Source organism: Lampetra planeri, chromosome 11 (assembly GCF_965212315.1).
Source record: "Lampetra planeri chromosome 11, kcLamPlan1.2.h2, whole genome shotgun sequence".
In the NCBI taxonomy this organism is placed as follows: domain Eukaryota; kingdom Metazoa; phylum Chordata; class Hyperoartia; order Petromyzontiformes; family Petromyzontidae; genus Lampetra; species Lampetra planeri.
The window spans coordinates 7,676,102-7,700,970 of NC_136117.1; the positions used below are offsets into that span (position 1 = coordinate 7,676,102).

Genomic DNA, 24,869 nt, shown 5'->3' on the forward strand with positions numbered 1-24,869 from the left:
AGAACCAGGCTACAGTCTACATTTAATTTAAATTTTTTATTAATTTTTTTAACTCACTTTATTTTTATTCTTATTTATCTATCTACGCGACTACCGAAAGAACCAAAGAATATGGTTAAGATACGCTCCCACAAGCGATTTAACTCGCCCCCTGCTGGCCACTCTCTGCACGGCACTTAAAAGTTCAGACTTACAAACGTTTTAAGTTTTGGACGTTCAGGTTTTTAATACCCCGATACATTCATTGAATTGTGAAAATGTAACAGGAATTGTAGGTGGGAGTGAAAATTATCAATCGTCCAAACATCATAGCATCTTTTCTATTGTCAGTGTTTTGTGTTTCTAAACGTGGAACTCCGATAAACACTCAGACTGATTATTCAACGACAGGTCATTGTTTATTGAATCTGTGCCTGCATATTGGCGCATTTCCCCTCTTCTCAGGTTGTCGAGTGGAGTCGTTTTTTCTCAACGTGGAGGCTGTGAACACGCACAGGGAAAGACCAGAGGTGAGGTCCCCCACCTCCACATTGCCGAGCCCGGGGTCTAGCCTCTCCAATCAGCCATCGTCATCCAACTTACTCGCACCACTTGGGTACAAATCCCCAAAACGTTTATTATTTAACACATTCCTGCGGAGGGAGCTGGTAGTAACGTTGGTTTGCTCTGTCAATAGCCAGGGTCAACAGCGGCGTGGTGTATTCCACAAATATGCCCGACTGTGAGGGCGGGCACAAGCCGGCGCGAGTAGGTTATATAAGGGCACCACGGGGTGACCAGCCCCTCCCCACCTAGCCCCTCCCCTCTCCACTCAGCCCCACCCCTCCCATTTTTTGATGCACGACGGACGGACAGAATAATCCCCTGTGGGCTGGTGTAACCAGGAGGTTACTACCAGTATCATCAGCCATGATTTAACCACTACTGGATGGCAACGACTCGGGGAGGCGTTCCACCGTTGCCGTCCCTCGTGATCTCACGATGCAGCAATCCACTTGGGCCCCCTACACAGGAGCCGATTGTATTGCTCCATCATCACAGTGCTCTTTTCAAGCACCGTTGGGCTGCCATTCAATCGTTAGTTTTGACCGTCGGCCATCGTCCCTTCCAGAAGCGCGTTCTGCCCAGGCCAACTTAGAATGTTTTGATAAAGTAATCGTTCCGTGCTTATTACTTGGACGTCGGCAACGAAAATAAAACAAAAGCTGAAAGGTGCTGCAAAGAAGCATTGGGGAGTGGAAGCTTGGAACTATACTGGGAGATGGAAGTGGAATTTGTGGGTCAAACAACAATCTCAATTCGAGACCTCACACTGACTCTTATGATGTGTAATACGGTAGGATAAAACATTTCATTTTGTATACATTGCAGGTGTATGGTCAAGTTTCAAGTTTATTTTAACCAGGTGAGAACTCAAGAGACCAGGATGGTCAAATTTGCAAGAGCGATCTTGGGCATTAGTTTGCCAGTCGGTGGCGATGATTGATATGTATAATCCCAGTTGAGTATTTGCGGGTAATTTTTTAAATTAGTCAATTTGAATCCTGACGCCGGCACAGAGCGGCCTATTTTTGTGAATGACGTCAGGGCATCTTTAACATTCACTGTAAAGCAGACGGCATTTTATTGTGGTTATTACACCCGCATAAAAAAAATCGGGACAGCCACCTGGATTCGAACCATGAACCTCTGCCTCTACAATAGGTGGTAAACGCACTACCGCTGGGCCATGTCACTACCCTTAATCTGTAGATGTCTTAAGTTAATGTATAGATGACTAAACCTGGGCCGGAGTCAAGTCACCTTCATATGACATCGCTCAATACCCATCAACAGGTCCTCTGTATAGATGTAAAATGTATTTTCTAAGAGCTCCATTGCTGGCTTTTAGTGACCTTCATCTCATGTCATGTCCACCAGAGGCCGTAGCGGTTGACCAACCGTGCATTTAACGTCCCACGATTTTAATGAATTCTATTCACTCCCACCCGACCGATTGCGCAGAACGTGAGTGTCTCACGCAAGTCAGCGGAGGCTCTCAAGACAGTGCCGGCGCACGAATGAGGGAGCGGCCCACTGCCTCCCTCCCTCCCCCAGCAGCAGCCGCCCCTCCCGCCAGCTGGATCCTGCTGTCCATCTCGCCCGCCGTCTCTTTCGCCTTCTCAAAAGTGCCGTTCTCTTTTGTCCAGCTGTGGACCGCAGCCATGGGGCGTCGCAGCCAGATTTGAACGTCGTGCGAGGACTTAATTTACAACGCTCATAAAGGGTTCTTGAGTCTTCATTAAAAAGCCACTTATGTGTTTTTATTAATACTTTTATACCACTGGAAAGAAATTACTTTTGCACATGATTAAGAACAAATTTTTGTTTTGGTCCGCGTTGAAATATGGCACAGATTAAATTAGATGTTTTGTTTTAATCGTGTTAGAGTTCACTATTGTTTTACACAATGTGTGAGTGTATATAGGGTCTATGTGGGTAATTATTTTCATTGTCTTAGACTACTTTGCCAGTACGTGTGGCCACATGTTCACAGCCAAATTGAACATGTGATTGTGCCATTTCCAGGGTAGAAGTGTGAGAGGTGTGTGGATTTCATCCAGTGTTGCTCCCGTGACATTTCATTGATCATGGGGTTTTGTGGTTGCTAGTGCTCAAGATAAAGACATTTTGGAACCGTATTCCTCGCCATTAATTCTTGAAGCTGGTACAGGGTCTCCTGCCAAGTCTAAATTTGTGTCATGATCAATACATACTCACACATACTATAATGCATAGTCTTGTATCAATCCATTGGGGAATTAAATCCTCCCCATGCAATTCGGCAGTAATGGGGGTTGTTGTTTGATTGTACTTCACGCTGGTCAGTGCGGAATTGGTGAAGGTGGGTGTTCAGGATCGGTTCAGATATCGCTCGTCACTGGTATTAGCCATGGCTGGGAATTGAACTCGGGTTTCTTATGAATGCTCTTATATGTCGGCATGATTGGTGTGCCTACTCTCCCTAGTCATGACGTCTATCTCTGTGTAGGATTTTGCACGTGGCCCTTCAAAATGCCAGTGACTGTTTAGCCAGAGGGCTTCCGGATTAAGTAGATTTGAGTTTGTTGGATTGGTTAGGTCTTGTACCAGAAAAAATAGTTTATGCCTCATGAGTTGGTCCCAAATCTGGCAACTGTTTATCTAAAAAAACTATATAATATTATGAGTACTTGCATGCATGGTGATTTGACAGCGATTATATATATTTTTTTCAAAGATCCTGCGGTTTATGTTCTGGTGCTGCTGGCTGCACTGAAGTTTATGTTGTGACAGGGGATAGAGGCGGAAGGCAGGGAACATTTCATTTCTGCTTCAAAACTACTCATCTATGCGCACAAGTCATTAAATGACCAATGCCCTAAAAAAACACATCTGCAAATTTGCGTGAAATAGTGTTTATACAATGTGCTGAATGAGATATACTGCACAGCATACAATTAATTTTCAATATACATACACGGGTGTATGTATGAGTATAAGCGGCCATTATCACCTGTGGACATTCTCAATCCACTACAGTTGTCCCATAATGCTAGATTTAAACTAATGTTAATTGTAATCTACAGCACTTTCTCAATTGCCCGCTGGATGAAGGCCTCCCCATGCCGTATCGGTTCATTGCCGTTTTGTTTGACCATACTTCTTCAGACTGACCACGCTGCTGGTTAGTGTGAGTTGGTGTGTTGGGGGGAGAGGTCCAGGACCAGTTCAGATGTCGGTCGCCACTCACGTTAGTTGCGGCCGGGAATGGAACGCGCGTCGCCAGCTTCAGAACGCAGTGCGCTAAACCACTGCGCCCACACAGTTGACATTATCTGATGCGAAATACGCCTGTTGACTTTTGACAAAAATCGGCGACATGGGTACAGTTGATGGTTACTATTCACTCTTTCCTTTAATGTGAAACTACACAGAACGTTTGTCAGATTTCATTGGCATTTTCACAAGTGGAATGTCACTGTGGCGTTGAGCCGTGACATTGCTGTTGTACCTTACGATATTGTGATACAATGCCGCTATCGCCCAACGCTGATCAAGGCAGGCTTGTGGTTATACATAAAATAATGTATGACGTTTGAATTTCAGGGTTTCTGTGCAACAGAATTTATATATATATAAGCTAAGGTTAGTCTAGAGCGGGTTATTTGTAGTTCTAGATTTGAAGCTTTCGTGACTGCAAGGAATCATCTTCTTAGGTTTTTTCGGTAAAGTCACGTAGGTAAAACATCAAAATGAATGAAAATAAAATAAAATAAAAAATCACTGATTTTTTATTTTATTTTCATTCATTTTCATAAAATCAAAAATCACTGATTTTTGATTTTATTTTATTTTCATTCATTTTGATGTTTTACCTACGTGACTTTACCGAAAAAACCTAAGAAGATTATTTGTAGTTGTCTATTGCATAGCCTTCGTGTTTGGTATACAAAATGTGATAATTGAGTCTGTAAATTGAGTTTAAGTGATGTGATTTTACTTTAAATCAGCTGTTAATATGCGTATCATTAGTGCTGGGAAAGGAAATTGTGGTGTAAATTGTCAAAAATTTTCATAGAAAATAAGGCTTTCGAGTTGACCGCATTACAAATATTTTTGAGACGGTCCGTGTAAGAATGACGCAGGCAAACGTAACATTACATTGAAGACTGCAAATATGGGCTGCCTTCAGAAAACCATTGTGCCCATGCGTATTTTGTGAGGTTGTTTTTTTTAACAGCTTCACAGTGCCTGCTGCATTCGCATATATAACTTGCTTGATGTCATCGTAATCCACAACCAAAATCTGTTTCTTGCAGGGTTGGGGTGTGCGTTTTGAGGCCACGCTGTGCGAGTGATTGTATGCGAAATGAAATTCTTCTGTTTAGTTAAAATTATTTGCGAAATGCTTATTTGGATATTTGGGATAAAAAGTCATCCCTGGATGGTAGTGGACATCTTGGTTGAAAGTCGAGGTTGGTTGTTGAACTTTAATCGAACTACCTCTTCTGTAATGTAAGAAGCAATAACATGAAGATAAATACTTGTCAATTGTGTTAGGAATCTTGAGTGATTTGAAACGGACATCTGTCGCTGCAGGATAAGATCATTTCATCTTGCGTTGGAAAGTCTAGCAAACTGTTAAGTTTGTATGGTTAGGCTCCAACAGCTGTAACACATGGAGAAAACCAATTCCTTAAATTGATTCAATTGATGTGTGTCCATTGTACAAGTCATATCCACGTGCAGATTACACCATTGGTAGAAATGAGGTTTAGTTTTTTTTCTAAGGGGTTGGTAAAAAGTATTGGGAAATCGGAGAAGGGAAATGTGGTGTACATTGGATTTTAATTCTTAACGCTTGGGCTTGTAAGAAGAAAGTGGTGAATTTTATGTTTCAATCTAACTTAAGTGTAGCATTTATTGTAATAACTAACCAGGTCATTAATCTTCATGTTTTTAAACCACTTCCCAAAACAGCTGAATGTAGAATATAACGTTATTTATAAACAGACACATTTGGCAAAAAAATCCGTGAAGACAAATTACTGAAACCTTTTCCTTGACATTTATTTTGGGAAAAACACAACTCCAAATAAAAACCTAACAAATCCTGTGGATATTATTAAGATGAAACCCATTTTAAGAGGTGATTGTGTAGTGCTTTAGGCATACATAGGCAGGATATTGCACCGTTGATACGCACAGTAAGCAGGTTGCCTTAGCGAATTGGCTGGTGCTACATCCAGCAAATATATAACTGTTGAAATGCAAATCTGTATTGTTGTAAAGGATTTTCTTGCATCGGGGCCATCCATTGAGTAGGTACGCAAAAATCTGTCAACTTGTCCCTTCCCTGTACGCACGCATACTTTTTACACCCCCCCCACCTGCCTACGTACGCCAAACGCACCCCCCCCCCATCCTATAGAACGGCCGATATTTAATCCATGCAGAAACGATGAAGGATTAATAATATTAACGTGTTTTAAGCAAACAGTCCACCGCCGGCTGCATTCAAGAATTAAGTTGCGCACCTTTAAAACGTTTGTCTGGTGTCTGCTCGGTTCAAACGCCGACTGAATCCAGTCGGACAGGTGACGCATTATAGGGGTTTCGTCAACATGTCGGTGTCAGGCTGAAGCACAGCAGCGTGATAGCTGCAGTCTGCTGGGCCGTCGTCTCAAGATCCACAGCGTCGCTGGCGTGATGATCATCATCATCATCCAGCGTTTGATTGTTCTCAAGGTCAGAAGACTCAGGAGTGTGACTGCGCTAGTGTTGTTTTACAGCGGCCTGCGGCAGCTAAAACCTTGAGCCAGCGGCAGTGCAGCGAGGGCAGATTGCAGGATGTGTGACCCATGGGGCAGGCTGCCAGACTGTCAGACTCACTGCTGAGCTGCGTGATGGCTGCAGTCAGGGGCACGGTGACATGCAAGTGACACCTCTCCCACAGTCCCACGTCTCCCGGCAGTACTTGTTGTCTGACAGCTGAAGAAACTGAACTGTGGCTCATTTGAAGGCCAATGTAGACAAATTATTATCGAGGCTTCACTCACCCCCCCCCCCCCCGTTTCCTATGCGTACGTACTAAATGGATGGCCTCATACTGGCTTGAAATTACACTTATTTAGTGTTTTTTAACACAAACGTGGATAATGCAGCCTTATCGCTTAAGGGAATCACAATGGGTATATCAATGCATTGACTGCGAGCGATTGTTAAGCTCGCGATACCGCCAACAAATAGCGCGTGTAATGGATGCTTTTAAATGTGTATGTGTCTGTGCCTGGTTAATATTACCGCTGCAGCCACAAAACATTTAGTCCACCCAGTAATGTAAATGGGATACACCTGTCGATTGGCGATTCACATGGGGTGGTGTAAAGTGATGTCTGGTCAACGTGGGAGACTGACGATTGCTGTTTATAGGGGGCCCTCTGGAGAGCTCCCTCTTGTGTAGACCCTTCCACCAGCAGTGGCATGAGCAAGACTTTGCAGGGCTGCACCTTTTTCAAACGAGCTTGCGTTCGATGTGGCTTTGGTGTAACGCAGCGGCCTTGCTCGTGCCACTGGCAGGAGGCAGGGATTCGGCCACCCACTTCCCTGCTGAGCAGCTGTATTGGAGGCGGAAATATCCAAACGGTCCCACCCAGACCTATTTTAATCCACTTGGTAACTGTTTGGAGATGTCATAGTTGTGCAATGTATACAAGAATGCCATATGTACCACTTTTTTGTATGCATATTTTAAGTTATGCTGTGCGTGGCACAATGTGTTTTTAGAAGCTTTACGGGAACGTCTGCCAACAATGGTTGATGTAATGCTGCCGGGAATTGTGAAATTCATCACAACCGGACCTTGAACGTTGGAATGCTCGTGGCCGGGTGCATTTTTATAATCCTGTTTGTTTGCTGCACTCTTGGTTGGGGAGCAAGTGCTGGAGTTCGACTGCTTGTATGGGTCATGTCTCGGATGCATGGACTTGCAATGTCTAAAAGCAATTAACGCAACATACATTTTTACTGATTTATTAATGGTGCAATAAACTTCTTTTTTTCAAATACACAAGCATAGCGATGTGTTTTCATTTATGATTAAACTTACGTCAAACATTTTTGCCATTACATGAAAATATTTTGCAAGTAAATGTCCCGTGTTTGGAAATAAATGAGAATGTATTGGCATTTTTTAAATTACATTGGCATCCCGTCATTTCACTGGAATGAAGGCCTCCTCAAGCTGCGGCCATCTCACATGATCCTGCAATGTAATCCAATATATAGTTAAAATCCAATATATTTAAAATCTAATTACATCATGTTTTTTATCCAAATAAATGTTTCGCTGTCTAGTTTGTGGAGAGGCAGCCAAGAAATGGAACACGTTCCAGAGTCCACCCACAAAGGAGATGGAGCAATGAAATCCACACAAAGCAATGAAATCCACTTGTGTGCAGGTGCTCGCGAGATGGGATTGTTACATCACGGAAACCATGAGGTGGCAACGGCTTGGGGAGGCCTACATTCAGCAGTGGATTAATCATGGCTAGTGATGTGTAGCAATGCCGAGACCATAACAGCTCGGCAGAGAAAGATAACTAAGGTAAGATCATGTTTTTATTTGCTACATTGGAATTAAACTTGAAGGTGTGCAGTGACAGCTGGTTACTCGGGGTTTGAGTTCATTTTTAAGGTGCGTTATGATGGAATGGCTAACTCCCTGATGTGTGGAACCCAATTTGGCATTGGAAGGAGCCCCCAGCACTTTTAAGTAGATATGCCGAACAACACAGGCACAACCACAAAAAACCTACGCAGTGGTATGATGGAATACTTGGAATGCAATGTAATTGACTCCCATCCGTGCACCTAAGGTCAATCAATGCAATATGTGCAGATTCCCTGCATGACTGGTTTGCCAGACAGGCAGTGGGGTAGCATCAGTGCAGAATAAAAAAAACTAATTAGGATTGGAATGAATTCCAGTTGTTCACCCACCTGCCTGCCACTCGCCCAACTGAATCGAAGGCAGGGCTGATTACCTTCTTCAACTGGAGTCACAATGTGCCGGTGTTTGCTTCTACGAAACGTTTTTCTGTTGCAGAATGATTTTAGATATAGGAACATTCACCTGTTTATATTTATATCAATGTAACCTAGGCGAATTACTGCACGTGCATGCATCTATTCAAATCAACGGGGATATTTGTGTTTGCTTTACAATACGGGCAGATACGTTTGGTATTTGAGCCATTCTCTGAACGGAGATGTGCTTAGGTGCTATGTGCTTACTGTTTGTACAAGCTTGACAGAACATTTCTAACTTGAGTTTCGTTACGCATGACACAATGCACTCCCTGTCCCCCCCCCCCAGTGATTTGATGGATCGGTATCACCGTTAAGATTTTTATTCGAGTTGCAATAAGATACAAAAGATTGATTTAATCTCATGATTACAAGTTCACTACTCATTTGTAATTTTGTGTAACGCATGTGCCTATGATCGCACACTTTTCATGACTTACATAATCAGTTATCGCGCGGGTGATTTGACAGAGGTATCATACGAGTGTAAAAATGGAATCGATCCATCGTTAGGTGTGCAATTCTCATCAACATCCAGATGACTGAGGGCGCATATCGATACAAACTAGTCATTATTGTCACCGGTTTCACGGCCACTGTAAGTGCCTTTGCACTGCCTTCCAATGAAACCTTCTGTTTGACACCAGGCCGAACCAATTTGCAAGAAACATAATTGCACTCACGGCTAACGATGTGCTTCTACGAAATGAGCAATGTTTGCCGTGTTGGCGAAACTGTTCTAATTTGGCTGTGAAGCTCGCAAAAACACATGAGAATGTATGCTCGTTTCCGAGGTCGTTATTGTAATACTGTACTGTACATAAATTCTACGGCTGCACTTTCGGCTGCTGGAAGGTGTGAATTGACCCTCGTTGGAGCATCACTGCTGCCGCACTGCATTACACACGGCAGTCGCTCAAGCGCGGGTGGAGGCAAATGAAAAAACATTCACAATCTCACACGAGGCTACAGGTAATGCAAGTATCTGTTTCAACACTGTTTTCAGATGTATTTCTTGTATATAATGTAAATTTGATACAAATAAAAACAAGTTATACGACAATTGTTTTCCGTAATTTAAATCTAAAATCAATTCTACACCACTTTGCTTTGTGTTCCGTAACAGTGAAGACATTGACATTTATTTGGATGTGCAAGCTAAGACAACGTTAATACAGTGCACTGGTCTTAAAATCCATACATTTGTTGTGATGCACTGTTGAAAGTGGTGCACGAGCACAAATAACAAAATCTCAACACTTCTGTCAATAACACCGCCATGGACCACAAGGACATTATAATAGGCGACGTTTTTGAGCAATGGACCTTCTACGTAACGTCGCCGATTATATATTTTTTCCTCTTTAAGGGCAGCGTTAGTGACGAATGTTGCCTGTTAAAAAATCCCATCGGAGTTTTAAAAAATAGACTTTAGTATTATTTTGTGACAATTGAGAAATCACGATGGGGTAACTCACTCAGGAGCACCTCAAGACAAAATATTCAAGGTGACAAGGTCAAGAGTTAAAATCCCACTCAAGGTTCCTGCAATGTTGCTCAGCCACTGTTATTCCATTGGGATTTTTTGTTGTAATCGGCCCTAACAATGATCACCATTCCACCATGACCTATCAATCTATACAAGAGGCTTTCTATCCCCCGAATCTGGAGAAAGCCTCACACTGGCACACCAAGCATTCACAGATGTCATCGTCAAAACGATAGACAGGCCGATGAACCATTTGTAAGAAAGTCAACAGTGGACGCATTACTCAGATGTTGGGGCTCCGACCACAGCAATGGTGAAATTTTCACCACTAGTTATGGATCACGGTGAGGTCGTGTAAGATGGGAGGTCAACAATGGATTCTTGAATACATTACTGGAGTCTTGAATCCATTGCTGAGAAGCTGGGAGTGTTACCTCCTGGCATGCCTGGGTTTTCAACAGATAATCTGGTTTCCTCCCACGTGACACTGATTAATTATTAATTGAAAAATTGGCCAAACATCCCAATGCAGGACCCTGCTGAAAACCTTGAGAATCAGTAAGGGAATAAACAAAATAAAAATGGAATGTAAGAAAATAAAAATTGGATTTGCACTCTGGGTATTGCTAATTAGCTCAAGACAAGATGTGACTATTTTTGGCAAAGGCATCATGAAGATGTCCAAATAAAAGCTATGCTCTGCTATACAAGATCTCAAATATCCAACCATGAGTCTGGTGCCCCTTGATCAGATCAATAAATAGGACATCACCAGCTCATGTAGCCAAGAAAGCAAGCACCATGGGAATTCGTAGCTAAACCTCAGTCTACTGGAAAAGAAGAGGTGAGGTATAGGTGACGAAAGGACAAAGACTATTTTGAAATCACCACACTTAAAAGGAACCAACCAACCAAAGCACACATACAAAGGTCCCCCATAGAGCCCACACAGGCTGTTGGGGCAAGTACTGTTAGCTATCACCTAATAAAGGCTGGCACAGCACAGGAGAGGGTGGTTGCGTGGCCAGCACCACACCCAGCTGCCTTTGTCTCCCCAGTGCTGATTTTTACACGTCGCACATGGTACTCATTTACTGTTGCGTCCACTTTGAGGCTCAGGACCGGTTCAGATAATCACCACTGATGTTAGTTGCTGCCGGAAACCAAACTAAGGTTACCAGGTTCATAGCGCAATGCGCAAATTACTATACTACCACATAACAAGGAATTATTCCCCCTATAGCCTTCACAGGCTGTTGGGGCAAGTGCTGCGAACGACTATCTATGAAGGCAGGCATGGCTAACAAGGCTAGCATCACGTCCGGCCACCGTTGTCTTCCTAGCAGTGATGTTTACACACTGCACCAGGTACCCATTTCAGGCTGAGTCGACTTAGAAGAGGGCCCCTAGGTTGCCAAATTTCGTAGTGCAGTACGCTAACCCCTGCAGTACCGCTCCCCAAACAAAGACGCGTACACACGCACACACACACCCACTCTACTTTCACGACAGCCTTGGCATGGCGTCGCATTGTGTAAAAATCCCACGCGATCTGGTAGGTGTTCGCCGCATGGTATTTTTGGTGTCCCCATCTGGTCGGTCAGATGGTATTCCCTGTTTTCGATGTCCTATGCCTTGAGCAGTGGCAGCAGGTTGGGCTTGGCCGTTGCTTGGGCGAGAGCCATTGCGTAGATATGGACCTGGGCATCGATCACCATCCCCTTGTTGGACATCTCTGCGTGGAGGAACCAGGAACGAGGCAGGCATTGTACCTTTAGGAACATTATTAGCAGTCTCTCACTGCCCAGGTTTATGTTTTGCTGTGGAGGATTGCTATAATTAATGTTGGGGCTGGGTCAGTGTGATCGTTAACTGTTGTCTAGGTTTAGGTAAGTGCCAGACTTCCCTCCCCACCCCCCTCACAATGTATTCCAATTGTGCTAGAGTGTTATGGGATTAATCCATTCAGAAATGTCGCAGAACAGTGCACGTTCGAGATATGTTGTGGCAGAGGTGGTTGGCCCACAGCACTTTGAACTTGGCAACCAGAGTTAGCTTCCATCCACGACTAAAGCCAGATGAGCGTTATCTGGACCGGTCCTGACCACCCTCCCCCACTTCACAAAGCCACACTGCCTGGCATGGTTAAGTATGGTAAAACAACCCCCAAGACCAACACGGCATGAGGAGGCTGTCACCTAAAAGTCAATTAAACAATGGGCGATACACTCTATTACGAACAGCGTAAAAAGGGTTAAAACCACTCTCAACATCTACTTTCAAAATGTAAGCAGCAACAGTCTTAATTGCATAGTTCACTCTCTGCCAGAGAAAATCTCCAGTAACTCATGCACTTGCCATTAATAAAGCAGGAGCAAAAACTCCAAGCCAATGCCTCTACTTCCTTCCTGAATAACTGCGCACTTTGCAACGCAGACAGGGCATTATTGCACTGGCAGATAGACGCGTGAGTTGAAAAAGGGGAGAAAGCATATTTTGAGGCTCTGAGCATATAAATAATTACCCCCAGCATAAACACACACTCACCTGTCAGCTTTTGCAGAAGCTCATTGACTGGCACCAACAGAACCTCAATAAATTCTGGGAAAACAGAAAGGACAAACGGATAAAGAACACACCAGTAGCATTGTTTCACTGTTACCAATTAACCTTCCGTAGTATAAACGAATTGGTGAGAAAACGTGACTAGTGTCAGTGATGAAGCTGCTGCCTTATTATACCTGAACAATACACAGTGTGAGCTCCTGTATTTTATATATTTTTTCAATAAATAATGAAGAGTATGAAATGGAGCCTCGTAAAAACAGGCCTACGTGCACAAGCTTCTCAACTTAACTCTGGGTTGAATGTCTTGTTTGGCAAACCTCCGTGTATATCGGGGCTTTATACAACAATTACATTTATCAACACTCGATTGTATAATTTTTCCGATGCTTTTAAGTCTGTGCCTGGTAGATTTGTAGTTTTATTAGGCTATGTTAAATATATTTAGTGGAAATATTAAAATACTTAGTTTGCAATAGGTATTGGGTAATGAAGGACACATACCTCCTTCATCTGAAAAAGAAGGAAAGAAATTTACATTACAGAGGATGTTTAAAGGGCAGAACAGCAAAGTCCATTAATGTACCATACTATGCTTCCTTGTACATGCTCCCTGCCTTCAGAAAGCTTCACTGACCAGCATGGTAAAGTATAGTCAAATAATCCCCATGACCCACGTGGCATGGGGTGGGGGGGCTCATCCAGGAGTGGATTGACAAAATGGTTGTACATGTCAAAATGTCCCTGTCCTCCAGCTATATTCGTTATCAAAGTGCACCATCTGCTTAAAAGTGGATGGAAAATACCCTGTGACATCCTCATTGTTAGGAGTGGACAGATGTGTACTAAAGCCATATCTCAAATGCAATACTTTAAAGATTGCCCCAACTTAGCCAGGTGGCTCAGGTCAGAGTTGAGCTGGCACCGATGAGATCGTGGATTTGAGTATGGACGGCTGCCCAAGATTCAACTCCTGTTGTATGGGGACAGTGAGATTGTCTCAACCCAGTCACAAATGACTGCACAACAAAAACATTATTGAGATTTGCACTGAATTTGCCTATATTTCAGCTCTGAGAATTAAAGAGTATCGGTCTGATTGCAATGCGATGAACAACTCTGTCTATAGCACACGAATGGCAAAGTGCTGCCCCCTATCATGGCTTCGAGGTAACAGATTTTATAAGCAGTGTGTTGTGAGATCTTCATTGGACCGTGTTCTCATATGGGGTGATGCGCTGCACTCTGAGCGTTCCAAATGGATTTTTCTTCCCGTGGCATGATGCCAAGAGCACAATCAGGATACAATTGCAGGGTAAAAAAAATGAAGAAATGTTTTCCCCATGTATCTTACAAAATAGTCTCTCGACTTGATCAGTCAGCAAAGTCTCCCTTGTGAGAGATTAATAATTTCATTGAGCTCTCACTAAAATGTAGTGTAAGGCACCAAATAAAAATACAACATTATCATTACTCGGACCAAGATGCATTATGATGAGCATCTCCAGGATGCCCAGAGGGTAAAGCAAAAGTGACAATTCGCCCTGAGCCTAACACAAAAGAGGGTGCCACAACAGACCTGCATTTTCGTTTTAAAGGAATGAGGGGGTTTCAAGTGGCATTCTGCCCTCAGCCTCTAGCCCCCAGACCTCCAGGAACCTATGGACAGCCCTGACTGCTATCACTATCGTTCCACCAGAATCCATGTTAACATCGTCATCACTACTTCAATCAGCCATTAAAATCATCAACTAGGCGTGGTGAGACACGCCTGTGATCCAGCATTTTGAACGCAAGGTTTGGTGAATCACACTGGCTTGTGAAATGTGCTGGGCTGCAAGGTGGCCAGAAGATTGCAGTAGAGCAAGTGTGTTCATGAACCCATGTGTCTGGATCTTTGAATGTTATCCTCTCTCATTGGTGGATTTTCTCTCTACTCCAATTTCCTCAAATAATAAATACACTTCTGGACCATATATTTTCCAAACATTCCAATAAGAATGAGTCTTCAGATACAGTTAACTACTGTTTTCCCGAGTAAATCAATATAACGATTTATTTATTTACTCATAATCAACGTTTACCTTAACATTCATCAACAACAAGTTACAGTCAACTTCCGATCATCCATGGATGGATTACACTGGTCAACACACTTTTTCTGGCATAAGGTATTCCAACGGTTTCAAGGTAATTTTGGGGTGCTGATTGCAAATCTGCCATCAGTTTTTGTCCATCACATCAGGTTTTTGAGATATCAAATATTGTATTTTCAATTAGAAACTGCAGAAGATAAAATATGAAATAAATGTGTATATCTACATAAAATGATTTTTTTTTTGTTGACCAGTGTTATCCAGCTTGCGGATTAACCGTGCTTGTGAAAAAATAAGGAGCGAGCGGTGGGGACGACTCACCAAGCTCCTGTTGAGGCCTCCGGTTTTCAGGGTCGTCCCCGTTGATGACGGCAGAGACGAGCAGCTCGGTGCAGTTGGAAATGCCCGGGTCGAGGCACAGAACTGCATTGCAGGACAATGGCAATGCTTCATTCACAAACTGCACTCCCGATGCAAAGAGCCAATGCCTCGTTCACAAACTGCATCCTAGATGCACTGAGAAAATGCCTCAATCATTTACTACCATAACCCCGGAGTTATATGAAGCTATGGAAAGTAAGATGTACTCTGAACTCGTGACTGGTGTCAGTAAGGTTATACAACTCTGGTCACGCACATACACACACCTACTAGATTATGAACTTACATTTTAAAATAGAGGAAAAAAAGCATGTCTTATAACCTGGAGAATACGGTACAACCCAGACGTGCCAAAGGAGGCAGGGATCAGCTCATTTTCCATGCCTGGTTATTATGTGGTAGCAGAGCACACACCTTGTCAGCTAAACACACATACATCACTTTCATATGGCATCCTTCAAGGTTCTATCTCAAAAAATACTCCAGTCTGATAATTGTTTTTTTACCCTTTTATCTGGCAACAAAACTGACACCTTTTTTTACAAGGAGTCATGTTTGCATAGACCACAATACCTGCAGTTATAATGCAAACAAAAAAACATAACTCTGTTTGCATTATGACTGCAGGTATTGTGGTCTATGCAAACATGACTCCTTGTAAAAAAAAAAGGTGTCAGTTTTGTTTGCCAGATAGAAGGGTAAAAAAACAATTATCATATTTTTTACTGGCAAATGAGGTTCCAATGGTGTAAATACTCCAGTCTGTTTTTCAGTTTTGCAGATGAGAGCGGTGCATTGTACAGCCCTACCAAAAAGGCAAAGCGATGCGCACATGTTGACAAATGTTTTTATACTCGATGGTGTTCAAGCTAACAACTCTCCACGTGAAGTCCAGATATCAGAGGTGCCAGCTGTATAGCAATAACCTCCTGAGTGGCTTCGCTACTCATTCATTGACCGACTGTTCAGTTGCAAATTGATTGAAGAAATCCATTCCATAATTACAAAAGGTTTTCACCTTGGCCAAAAAAAATAATATTTCTTAATATGGTTTTAGCATTTTTTTCACTAAGTGTATTTCAATTGAAGACCTGCAATGCAGAGAGTCACCCACTGAAAATTATCTTGCAAATGCAAGTGTCTTGATCCTGCACACAACAAGTAGGTGGAAATGCTGCACCAGTAAAACGTGCAGCTATTCTTGAAACGTCTTGCTGCATTTACGGAGGCAAAATTAAATGACTTTTTAGAAGTAGCTGCCAGTCGGATATGCAGACCTGGAGATACGCCAGTGATCTCAGCGTGATAGCCGGTCTCCTCCTGTAGCTCCCGTAGAGCAGCTTCCTGCACCGTCTCCCCGCTGTCAACCAGGCCTGCACCGCACATCCCATACACACCGCACACACCAAGTCAGCGTCTTAACACAGAACTCTCCTTTCCTGCGTGAGTGAGCACAGCACTCGTACACACACCCTCATGAAACCCCAGAACACTAAGATATACATCGACACAGCGAGAGCTAGGGTGCAAGGGATGGAAAGTTTCAAGTTTATTTTCAAAAGACCAGGATAGTTATTTTTTGCAAGGGTGACCTGGGGCATACGTCTGCCAGTAGGGAGGGATGATTACTATGTATAATACCAATTGTGCAATGTGTGTTATAATTTGGCATATTTTTACTCCAAAAACGGTACACAATAGCCTAATGTTGCAAATGATGGCAAGGGATCTCTAATGTCCAATGTGAAGCAGACGGCATGTTTTATCATGGTTAGTAATAATAAACATCAGGGCGGTCGCTGGATTAGAACCGTAAACGATTGCAACAAGTGGAGAACGAGTTACTGCTAGGCTGTCACCGCCTTTAGATACACATCTCCCTTAGCACCTCCCCCGTGATGGCACAGGAGAGGGTGGAAAATGTCTTTTGGATGGGAAGGGAAGGCTTAAAGAAATCGGTATTTTTCTTCCCTGCACCCCCTGTCCCAGGCAATGTTGACTCTTTAGGACTAATGGTTTAAACAAGCCCGAGTGCCTTACACGTGCAGTGTAGTGGTCATGAAATGTGCAATGCTTGATGGGAGGACTGGGCCAATGATCAAGATCACCCATTTATTTCCAGCTCGCATGCACTCTTCTGCCCAACAGGTTTCTCGTCATTTACAGAAAGGGTGATGATCAGAATTTGAGGATTTGCATTTAAATGGCTCTTAAATGCCTAAGTAACTCAATCTCATCTCAACCATTCCAAGGCCCTGCTGCAGTCTTGCCAAAGGGACCCCTGGTGGCAGCTTTCCCTATGGTGCTCTAGGTGTATGCATAGCCGACCTGCACATGGGAATGTGTCCTATTTGCAAATCATGTGTCAACCAGAAGTAGGGCAATATTGCTGTGGTTTTTTTCTTCCCAATTAAGTCATTTACAGGTAATTGTTCAAAATTTGCAAGAAGAAATGTTAGAATTAGTGGTGTTCATGGTCAAACGACTAACTCACCGGCGGGCAGCTCTATCGTGTAGCAGCCCATGGGCGGCCGGAATTGCTTCACCAGCAGCAGGCAGTCGTGGTGCAGTGTTCGCTTGAGGATGGCCATGATGGTTACACCTGTACGTGGGAGGGGGGGGGGGGTGTGCGGGGTGGTGTAGAATGAGCTGCAACGCAACAGCTAAACATATATATTTCCTTTAGGCTCAATTGCACTCACCATTGCCTATTTTACAAAAACCTGTTAAATTCCCCCGGGCGTGCCGGTGTTGACTTGTCGCTGCGTGGCCACTGGTTGTTTTTGTCGGACAACATGCATAGTGCAAGTGAGTATCCATGACAGCCAGCCCCGCATAGTGAGCAACAGTTGTAAGGGACTTGGCTTTATCGTTGGGTTATCATGCATTTAAGCCAACAAAATCATTGTCTACAGTGCAATGAAAACACACTGTTCTAATTGAAAGCAATCCTATCTTTGCTTGTAAAATAAAGTTTTCATGTTTTAGGGTCCCTGAAAATGCCAACTGAGATACGTTAGATTGTCAGTGTGCATCTATGCAGAGTGTTTGCGTTTCATGATTTGTTTTGACATGGAACACGATGTATTTGTATTTTGCAATCTGACAGTGTGTTTACTCACAAAGCATTTGCTATCTCGTGTTTGACGACATTTGTGCTGATAACACAAAGTTACGAAATATTAGTGAACTGAAAGTGAACAAAACACCACTAGATAGACAAATTTGGGTAATTGCTCAAAATTAACTAAAATTACCAGACAGCTCTTCTTTGAAAAGGTCGTTAAACTGAAGATGGAAGGGCCCCTGTGAGATGTCATTGCAAGGGGTGGCCGGCAAAGACGGCACGGGTAAAAGCGGCACAGTAAAGACATCACAGTAAAATGTCACGAGTAAAAACGGCACAGGTGAAAACTAGAAAAAAATGGCACAACAAATAATCATCGAGGTTTAGGGATAATCATCTCTTTAATTCAGATCTGAATATAACTGTGAGCACTGTACTAACAAGTTATAAGTAGTCCTGTTTGATAGTGACATTTTTTTAAGTTTTTACCTGTGCCATTTTTTCCTGCACTTTTCTCCTGAGCCATTTTTTTTCCTACGACAGTTTTCCTCGTGCCATTTTTGCCGACGATTAATTACGAGGCGACGCTTTGCGCAACGGGAGACGCCAGTGGCGGTCCTCACCGTCACTGCCGCAGCTCGCCAACCTTGTTGTCCTTTTCACGGTCTCCCAGGTCCTGCAGAGAAACCCGTTCATGAGATTCACCGTACAATTTCACATCTGACTCTGAAATAGGTGCACATATATATTTAAAATTACTCTCCCCCCATTGAAATATGGTGAAATTGTCAATGTTCGGGGTCAAGATTCAATGCAACAATAATTTACCTACTGGCCACGGTGGAGAATGCAGCGCTTCTAGTAGCTGCAAAGGGTCTTACGTGAACCAATTGCAACTTCGTCAACCAATCATATACAACATATATGGATGGGTATTAAGAGATTCTTACGCACACAATTCTACGTAAGTATCGTGAACGTAAGAATCGATTTTAATCGATGGATCTTTACACATTTACTAAACACACATAGTGCTGCTGATATAGGCATTAAGGCAGAGAGAAAAGTACTCATCCCAAAATGGGCCCCTACAGAGGGAAATAACATTGGAAGAGATACTGTATAGGTTAATAGTATTTTTACTATAGCAACCGGTGCTGAGCATAATACCAGGATTATACATATTCATGTAGTATTTTTTAATCTACGGCCCACTGTCAATCCACTGCTGGATGAACGTCCTCCCCATGCATGTGTCAGTCATGGGGGTTGTTTGACCATACTTCACCGCGCTAGTCAGTACGGTTTTGGTAAAGAGGCCCAGGACCAGTTTAGACAGTAATAATGTTAGCAATAGGCAGGAATCCAACTCAAGTAGCTTGGTTCGTAGTGTCGTGCGTGAGCCGCTGGGCTACAACTCCAGTATTAACCATATTATTTTACAGTAATGCAAAGGAATTCTTAAAATATAAATGTAAAAGAACAAAAATCAAGACTTTGAAAAAGACCTTATTTGTCCTTTTGGATCCGAGTATGTTGTCTGTTCCACTTTAAGCCATTTTCCAGTCCAGAGAGCCTACGATGAGATTAGAGGAAGGTGTTTCTGGATGCCATTCAAAATTCTTGCAATCCTTTGTGAAATTAAACATTGTGATGCTGGAATTACCGATTCAGAAACTGACTCACCTCTTCCTTAACCACCTTTGACTTAGCAGCATGAGGACCATCTTTTTTCTCCATTCTCTTCCTTAAACTGAAATTTAAAAAATACTGTTGTCATTATCTTATACCCATAGGTGATCACCATTGAGCAACTGATGTAAAGTTGAATAATATTCAAGAAAGGCCACATTTTCCAATTTTGGCCCTCTACATTTATGGTCCAGAGGTTTATTGGTTTCACTCGTTGGCCTGGGATAGTCTAATATTCTGATTTGAATGAAGTCTCACACCAAACACGTAAATGTATGCAAATCGTCATCTTCAGTGAACAAAGTAATTCAACTTCCATGGAATGTGACACTATGTCTGACAGAAAACAGGCAAGACTTGCTGCGGTTACTTTAATGCTGCAATACACGTACATTTTCCATTTACAATAAAGTGCACCGCGTATCCATCCGACTGTTGCAAATACACCCTGACCATGTAGCCACCCACACTTCGTGCAGTATGTGGGTGGGGTAACTGTCATCTTTGCAGACGTTCACAAAATCCGACCTTTTCACAAGCTTCAAATAGAGATTTTCACAGAAAGTTTGAATGTATGTATGTATGTTTCAAATTGCTCTTACACACTATACGTAGCCAACAGTAATGGATTGTTAACCACGCAAACATTCGCTTACTGCCAAAGCATCGAGCACTGCCCCATGTTTAAAGCAGTTTTCGCAATATTGTACAGTAACCTATTTGTACGTGGCGTAACTGAAATTTTCCATAGATGTTCTCATATCCCACCTTTTGAAATATCTGCCAGAACTTCGGTTTCCAGCGGGGAAGATATGCAATGTTGTACTGTATTAATAGCAGGTACATTGGAAGTCCTGTATCTCAATATAGGACATAGGTAAACATAGTATACAAACGTGGTTTTGATGGGGGTAAGTTATCTAATTCTAAATCCCTCTTTTGTCACTCCAACGCTGGATGAGAGCCCCCCCCCCCACAAACCACGTAGGTCATGATTTCACGAAACTTCACCATGCTGGCCAGTGCAAGGTTGGTGAAGCAACTCTTCTACTGTGTACTGGTCAACATGAAAAATGTCAATGTGGCATTTGGCAGGAATACCCTAATGCGTTCCAGCTGTAACTGGCATTTTATATCAATGTACTTTAGTGCTTTCTTTGGGATTTGATACCATTCAAACCGCTGAAAACACAACAAAATCGTATTACAAAATATATGTATGTGCACACGGTTTGACAGTGGTTAAATACATTGAATAATAATAATATTTGAACTTTCCATCCGTTTCACCCTCGTGACACACGTGTATTTACGTTCATCTATCAAAGCTTTGCCCAACCAACAATACTTTTGCCACTGAAAAAACTAACTTTCACCTGTCAGATGCAATCATCAACACGTAGAACGTTGCACATCCGACATGCCCACATCTTTGGGAAAGACGGGTTACACCCAACGTACACAGATCCTGCATTGGGTGTAGTAGCTTCATTGATCAGGGCGTAATATGCAGTGTTGCACCCGAACACCCCATTCTGAGTGTTTACATTTGAAAACAAGACGAGAGGGGTTACGCCTCTCATTAGCACGAGCTGGTTCGTGGTGAAAGGCAACAATGCATGCCCAAACATTACTCAATGTCACGCATTACAACTGTATAAAGGTGCCTATACACGAAACAACAACGTATAATGTACATGAATTAACAGGTCCATTAACAAGTGCAAACAAATAATACGGTTACTGTCAATGAGTGAAGTAAACATCGTGACGTTTCGGCCCACTGCCCTTCACCAGGAAATCAGCATTTTGTGTCACGGTGCGGCTTTTGAAACCCTGGCCAAGTGTCTTAAGTCGTAATCTTTGGTTATTTTGGTAAAGTCACGTCGGTAAGAACCAAAAAGTATGGATTCTTGCAGTCACGAAAGCTTCAAATCAAGATTGTCTTAAATCGTGCCGCAGGTCGCCATGTCCATGTGGCGTGTGGTGGGGTAAAATGTGAATAATCCCTCTACGAGACGACGTCGTCTGGCAGGCGTGGACGAGAAGGCCAAATACCCTCTAGACCTCCCCACTCAGACAGAGATATTTCTCAGTGGGGAGGAACCCTCGGGCGGTGTGAGCCACCCATTGCGAGAGGGCTGCACCTTAGCCTGGGGTGTCAATAACTCCACGTGACACATAAGGGTGGCGTGGGGCTTAGTAATATTAATATAACAAGAGGGTGACTTCGCCTGCCTCGATGTTTCAGCACCACAGGACAGGGTGGTCCATATGTCTTGTGACCCCCCCTTCCCTCATCAAATTCATTCTCAAAAAGGTTTTATTTAAAACAGAAATTAACATGCAAAAATGTGTGGGGGGGGGGGAAGATGTTGGCGTCAATTAATTAGGGGTCACAAAACATCTGGACCACATTGCGTATAGCCATTACTCGAATTAACAGCACTTTCGTGCCAAATAGGCCATCTAAGTCCTCCAGGCTAATCAACTGAAATCCGTGATTATTAAACGATGCATAATCAAAGAATACGCACCGTGCTTACGGTGTCACAATGTTTGCTTGTGATATAGCCAAGCTAATTAACACGACGTCGTGTTAATTAGCTTGGCTCAGTAAACCCAATAACAGGAGGGCAGTGCGAACACAAACAACACACTCGACGTTCTTCGCAGTCGCACACGCAGATATCGCATTAGTAACGCGTGAACACGGGGGTAGCTTACGCCGCAGCTCACGGGGTTGTTGTTGTGACGAGGAGGGACGGTGGAGAGGCCGAGGTAGACGCGGAGTGAACACAGAAAGGCGGCAGGAGGAGGAGGTGGAGGGGGTGGAGGAGGAGGGTCACTGGTCAGCCTCTGCTGCCGGGTCACTCGCACGGCGCGCGCTGTGACACCACGTGACGTAGCCAGAGCCGGAAACACCCCCCAATCGTCCTCGGCTGCCCCCCCCCCCGGCCTCAGCTGCCCCCCCCCACCCTCAGCTGCCCCCCCCCACCCTCAGCTACCCCCCCACCCTCAACTGCCCACCCTCAGCTGCCCCTCCCACCCTCAGCTACCCCCCCCCCCACCCTCAGCTACCCCCCCCCATCATCAACCACCCTCAACCCCCCCCTCAACCACCCTCCAACCCCCCACCCTCAACCACCCTCCAACCCCCCCCCACCCTCCAACCCCCCCCTCCCTCCAACCCCCCCCTCCCTCCAACCCCCCCCTCCCTCCAACCCCCCCCTCCCACCATCAACCACCCTCAACCCCCCCCACCATCAACCAGTCTCCAACCCCCCACCCTCAACCACCCTCCAACCCCCCCCACCATCAACCACCCTCAACCCCCCCCCACCATCAACCACTCTCCAACCCCCCACCCTTCAACCCCCCACCCTCACCCCCCCCCCCACCATCAACCACTCTCCAACCCCCCACCCTCAACCACCCCCCTCCAACCCCCCCTCCCACCATCAACCACCCTCAACCCCCCACCCTCAACCACCCTCCAACCCCTACCCTCCTACCCCCCCACCATCCTCCACCTCTCAACCCCCCCCCACCATCAACCACTCTCCAACCCCCCCCACCCTCAACCCCCCTCCAACCCCCACTCATCCCTCCCCCCACCACCCGCTACATCCGGGTTCTGCATGCGCCGCGTCACTTCCCGTGCCCCCAGCTCCTCACTGTACCTCACTTACCTCACTGTACCACGGCGCGCCTCTCAACCCAAACTCATGATTTGGGCTACTTCGCCGATCTGCTGTCGTCTTATAATTCCACTGCGACAACGGATATCTTGCTGGCACGCTCGTTGTGATTCCAAAGACCGGACTTTATTCTATACGAGACAAAGCTTTTCGCAGCCAGTTTCCGCTATTGTGGAATGAACTTCCTCGGGTCATTCGGGAATCCGCGCCTTGTTACATTTGTGTTTTTTTTACTTTTACACGCGTCTTAAAAGTCACCTGGGAAGAACACGAAGGTGTCTGGCCTCACTGCCCGCGACTACCGATCGGAGGGAACATTTTTTTTTACAGAAGGGAGGGGGAGAGTCTAATGTAACCAAACACAACTTAAAATAATAACATACACGCGCCGACTGTATTTAACATTCTTACAGTTCAAGTTCATTTATTAGGTAAAGCCGTGAGCCATTCGGCTCTTGAATCGGGTGCAACCGCAACAAACAAAAACATGAACAAGAACACATCTTAAAGTGAATATGTGACTAAGTGCAAACAGAAAATCCAAGAAAAGACAGCAAAATATTGTAGAAAAAGCACCGTACACCAACGCTGTGTGCAAAAATCCCAGTGGGATGTAAGTCAAACAACAACAACCACAAGACAACTTAGATTAAGGCCATCAGTCTTACTCCGTACTACAACAAACGTGGCCAAACCAGTAAACTTTTCGAAATCACCAAAATAAAGCAATGACACAGCGATCATACAGATCCACAGGAGCAACGGTGACCAATGTGTTTACAGATAAAGTGTGGTGTCAATAGTCCATCCCATCCCCCATGTACCTGTCTGCTCACGTTGGGTTTAGTAGAAACGGGGACTAAGCTCTCACCTGGTTCTAACAGGCTTCCTCCACCGCTTAGGCGTCGTGTAAAACGCGTTGAGGCTTTGTGCGACATGCGAGTTTGTTATTACACTACAGTATGTTCATTCCGCGGCATGGTGAACCAAATCATTTCAACCGCGAATACGAAACCAATGGAGAGATGATGTGGGGAGGGTGGTGGATCGGCCACTGAACGGCACGGAAAGTTCTCGTCTGCCCCAGCTTGCGAACAGTGAAAGGTTCTTTCCTTCTAGATTTGAAGCTTTCGTGACTGCAAGGATTCATACTCGTATGTTTTTTCGGTAAAGTCACGTAGGTAAAAATAAATAATAGAAATACAATTATAAATCACGACGTTTCGGAGGCAACACAAGTCTCCCGTCATCAGGTGGGACCGTCACAG

At 44.1% G+C, this 24,869-nt stretch overlaps 2 protein-coding genes across 11 annotated transcripts in view; one reads left to right on the forward strand and one right to left on the reverse strand.

Annotated features, from left to right (window-relative positions):
* The window catches only part of LOC144721255 (6-phosphofructo-2-kinase/fructose-2,6-bisphosphatase-like), a 35,099-nt gene extending 27,508 nt beyond the window's left edge, over positions 1 to 7,591 (forward strand). Inside the window, exons 13-15 of one of the 4 annotated variants that reach the window (XM_078598740.1) lie at positions 445 to 509; positions 1,372 to 1,405; positions 2,005 to 7,591. In XM_078598740.1, the coding sequence (XP_078454866.1) occupies positions 445 to 509; positions 1,372 to 1,401 (95 nt within the window). In that variant the 3' untranslated portion in view covers positions 1,402 to 1,405; positions 2,005 to 7,591. The other 3 variants (XR_013585871.1, XM_078598739.1, XM_078598738.1) reach the window with 3 other exon arrangements.
* A 1,326-nt stretch (positions 7,592 to 8,917) lies between these two features.
* NUDT5 (nudix hydrolase 5) lies at positions 8,918 to 24,869 on the reverse strand. Of its 7 annotated transcripts, none has more exons than XM_078598743.1 (9): positions 24,426 to 24,866; positions 19,895 to 19,961; positions 19,717 to 19,784; positions 18,832 to 18,884; positions 17,636 to 17,743; positions 16,419 to 16,514; positions 15,082 to 15,183; positions 12,647 to 12,700; positions 8,918 to 11,834 (listed from the first exon to the last, which is right to left on the reverse strand). In XM_078598743.1, exons 2-9 carry the CDS (start codon positions 19,946 to 19,948, stop codon positions 11,728 to 11,730), a joined length of 642 nt encoding a protein of 213 aa, XP_078454869.1. In that variant the 5' UTR covers positions 19,949 to 19,961; positions 24,426 to 24,866; the 3' UTR covers positions 8,918 to 11,727. The 7 variants fall into 7 exon arrangements, with proteins under 7 accessions (XP_078454869.1, XP_078454867.1, XP_078454868.1 ...); XM_078598741.1 differs by lacking the exon at positions 24,426 to 24,866 and adding an exon at positions 22,628 to 22,793; XM_078598742.1 differs by lacking the exon at positions 24,426 to 24,866 and adding an exon at positions 22,640 to 22,789.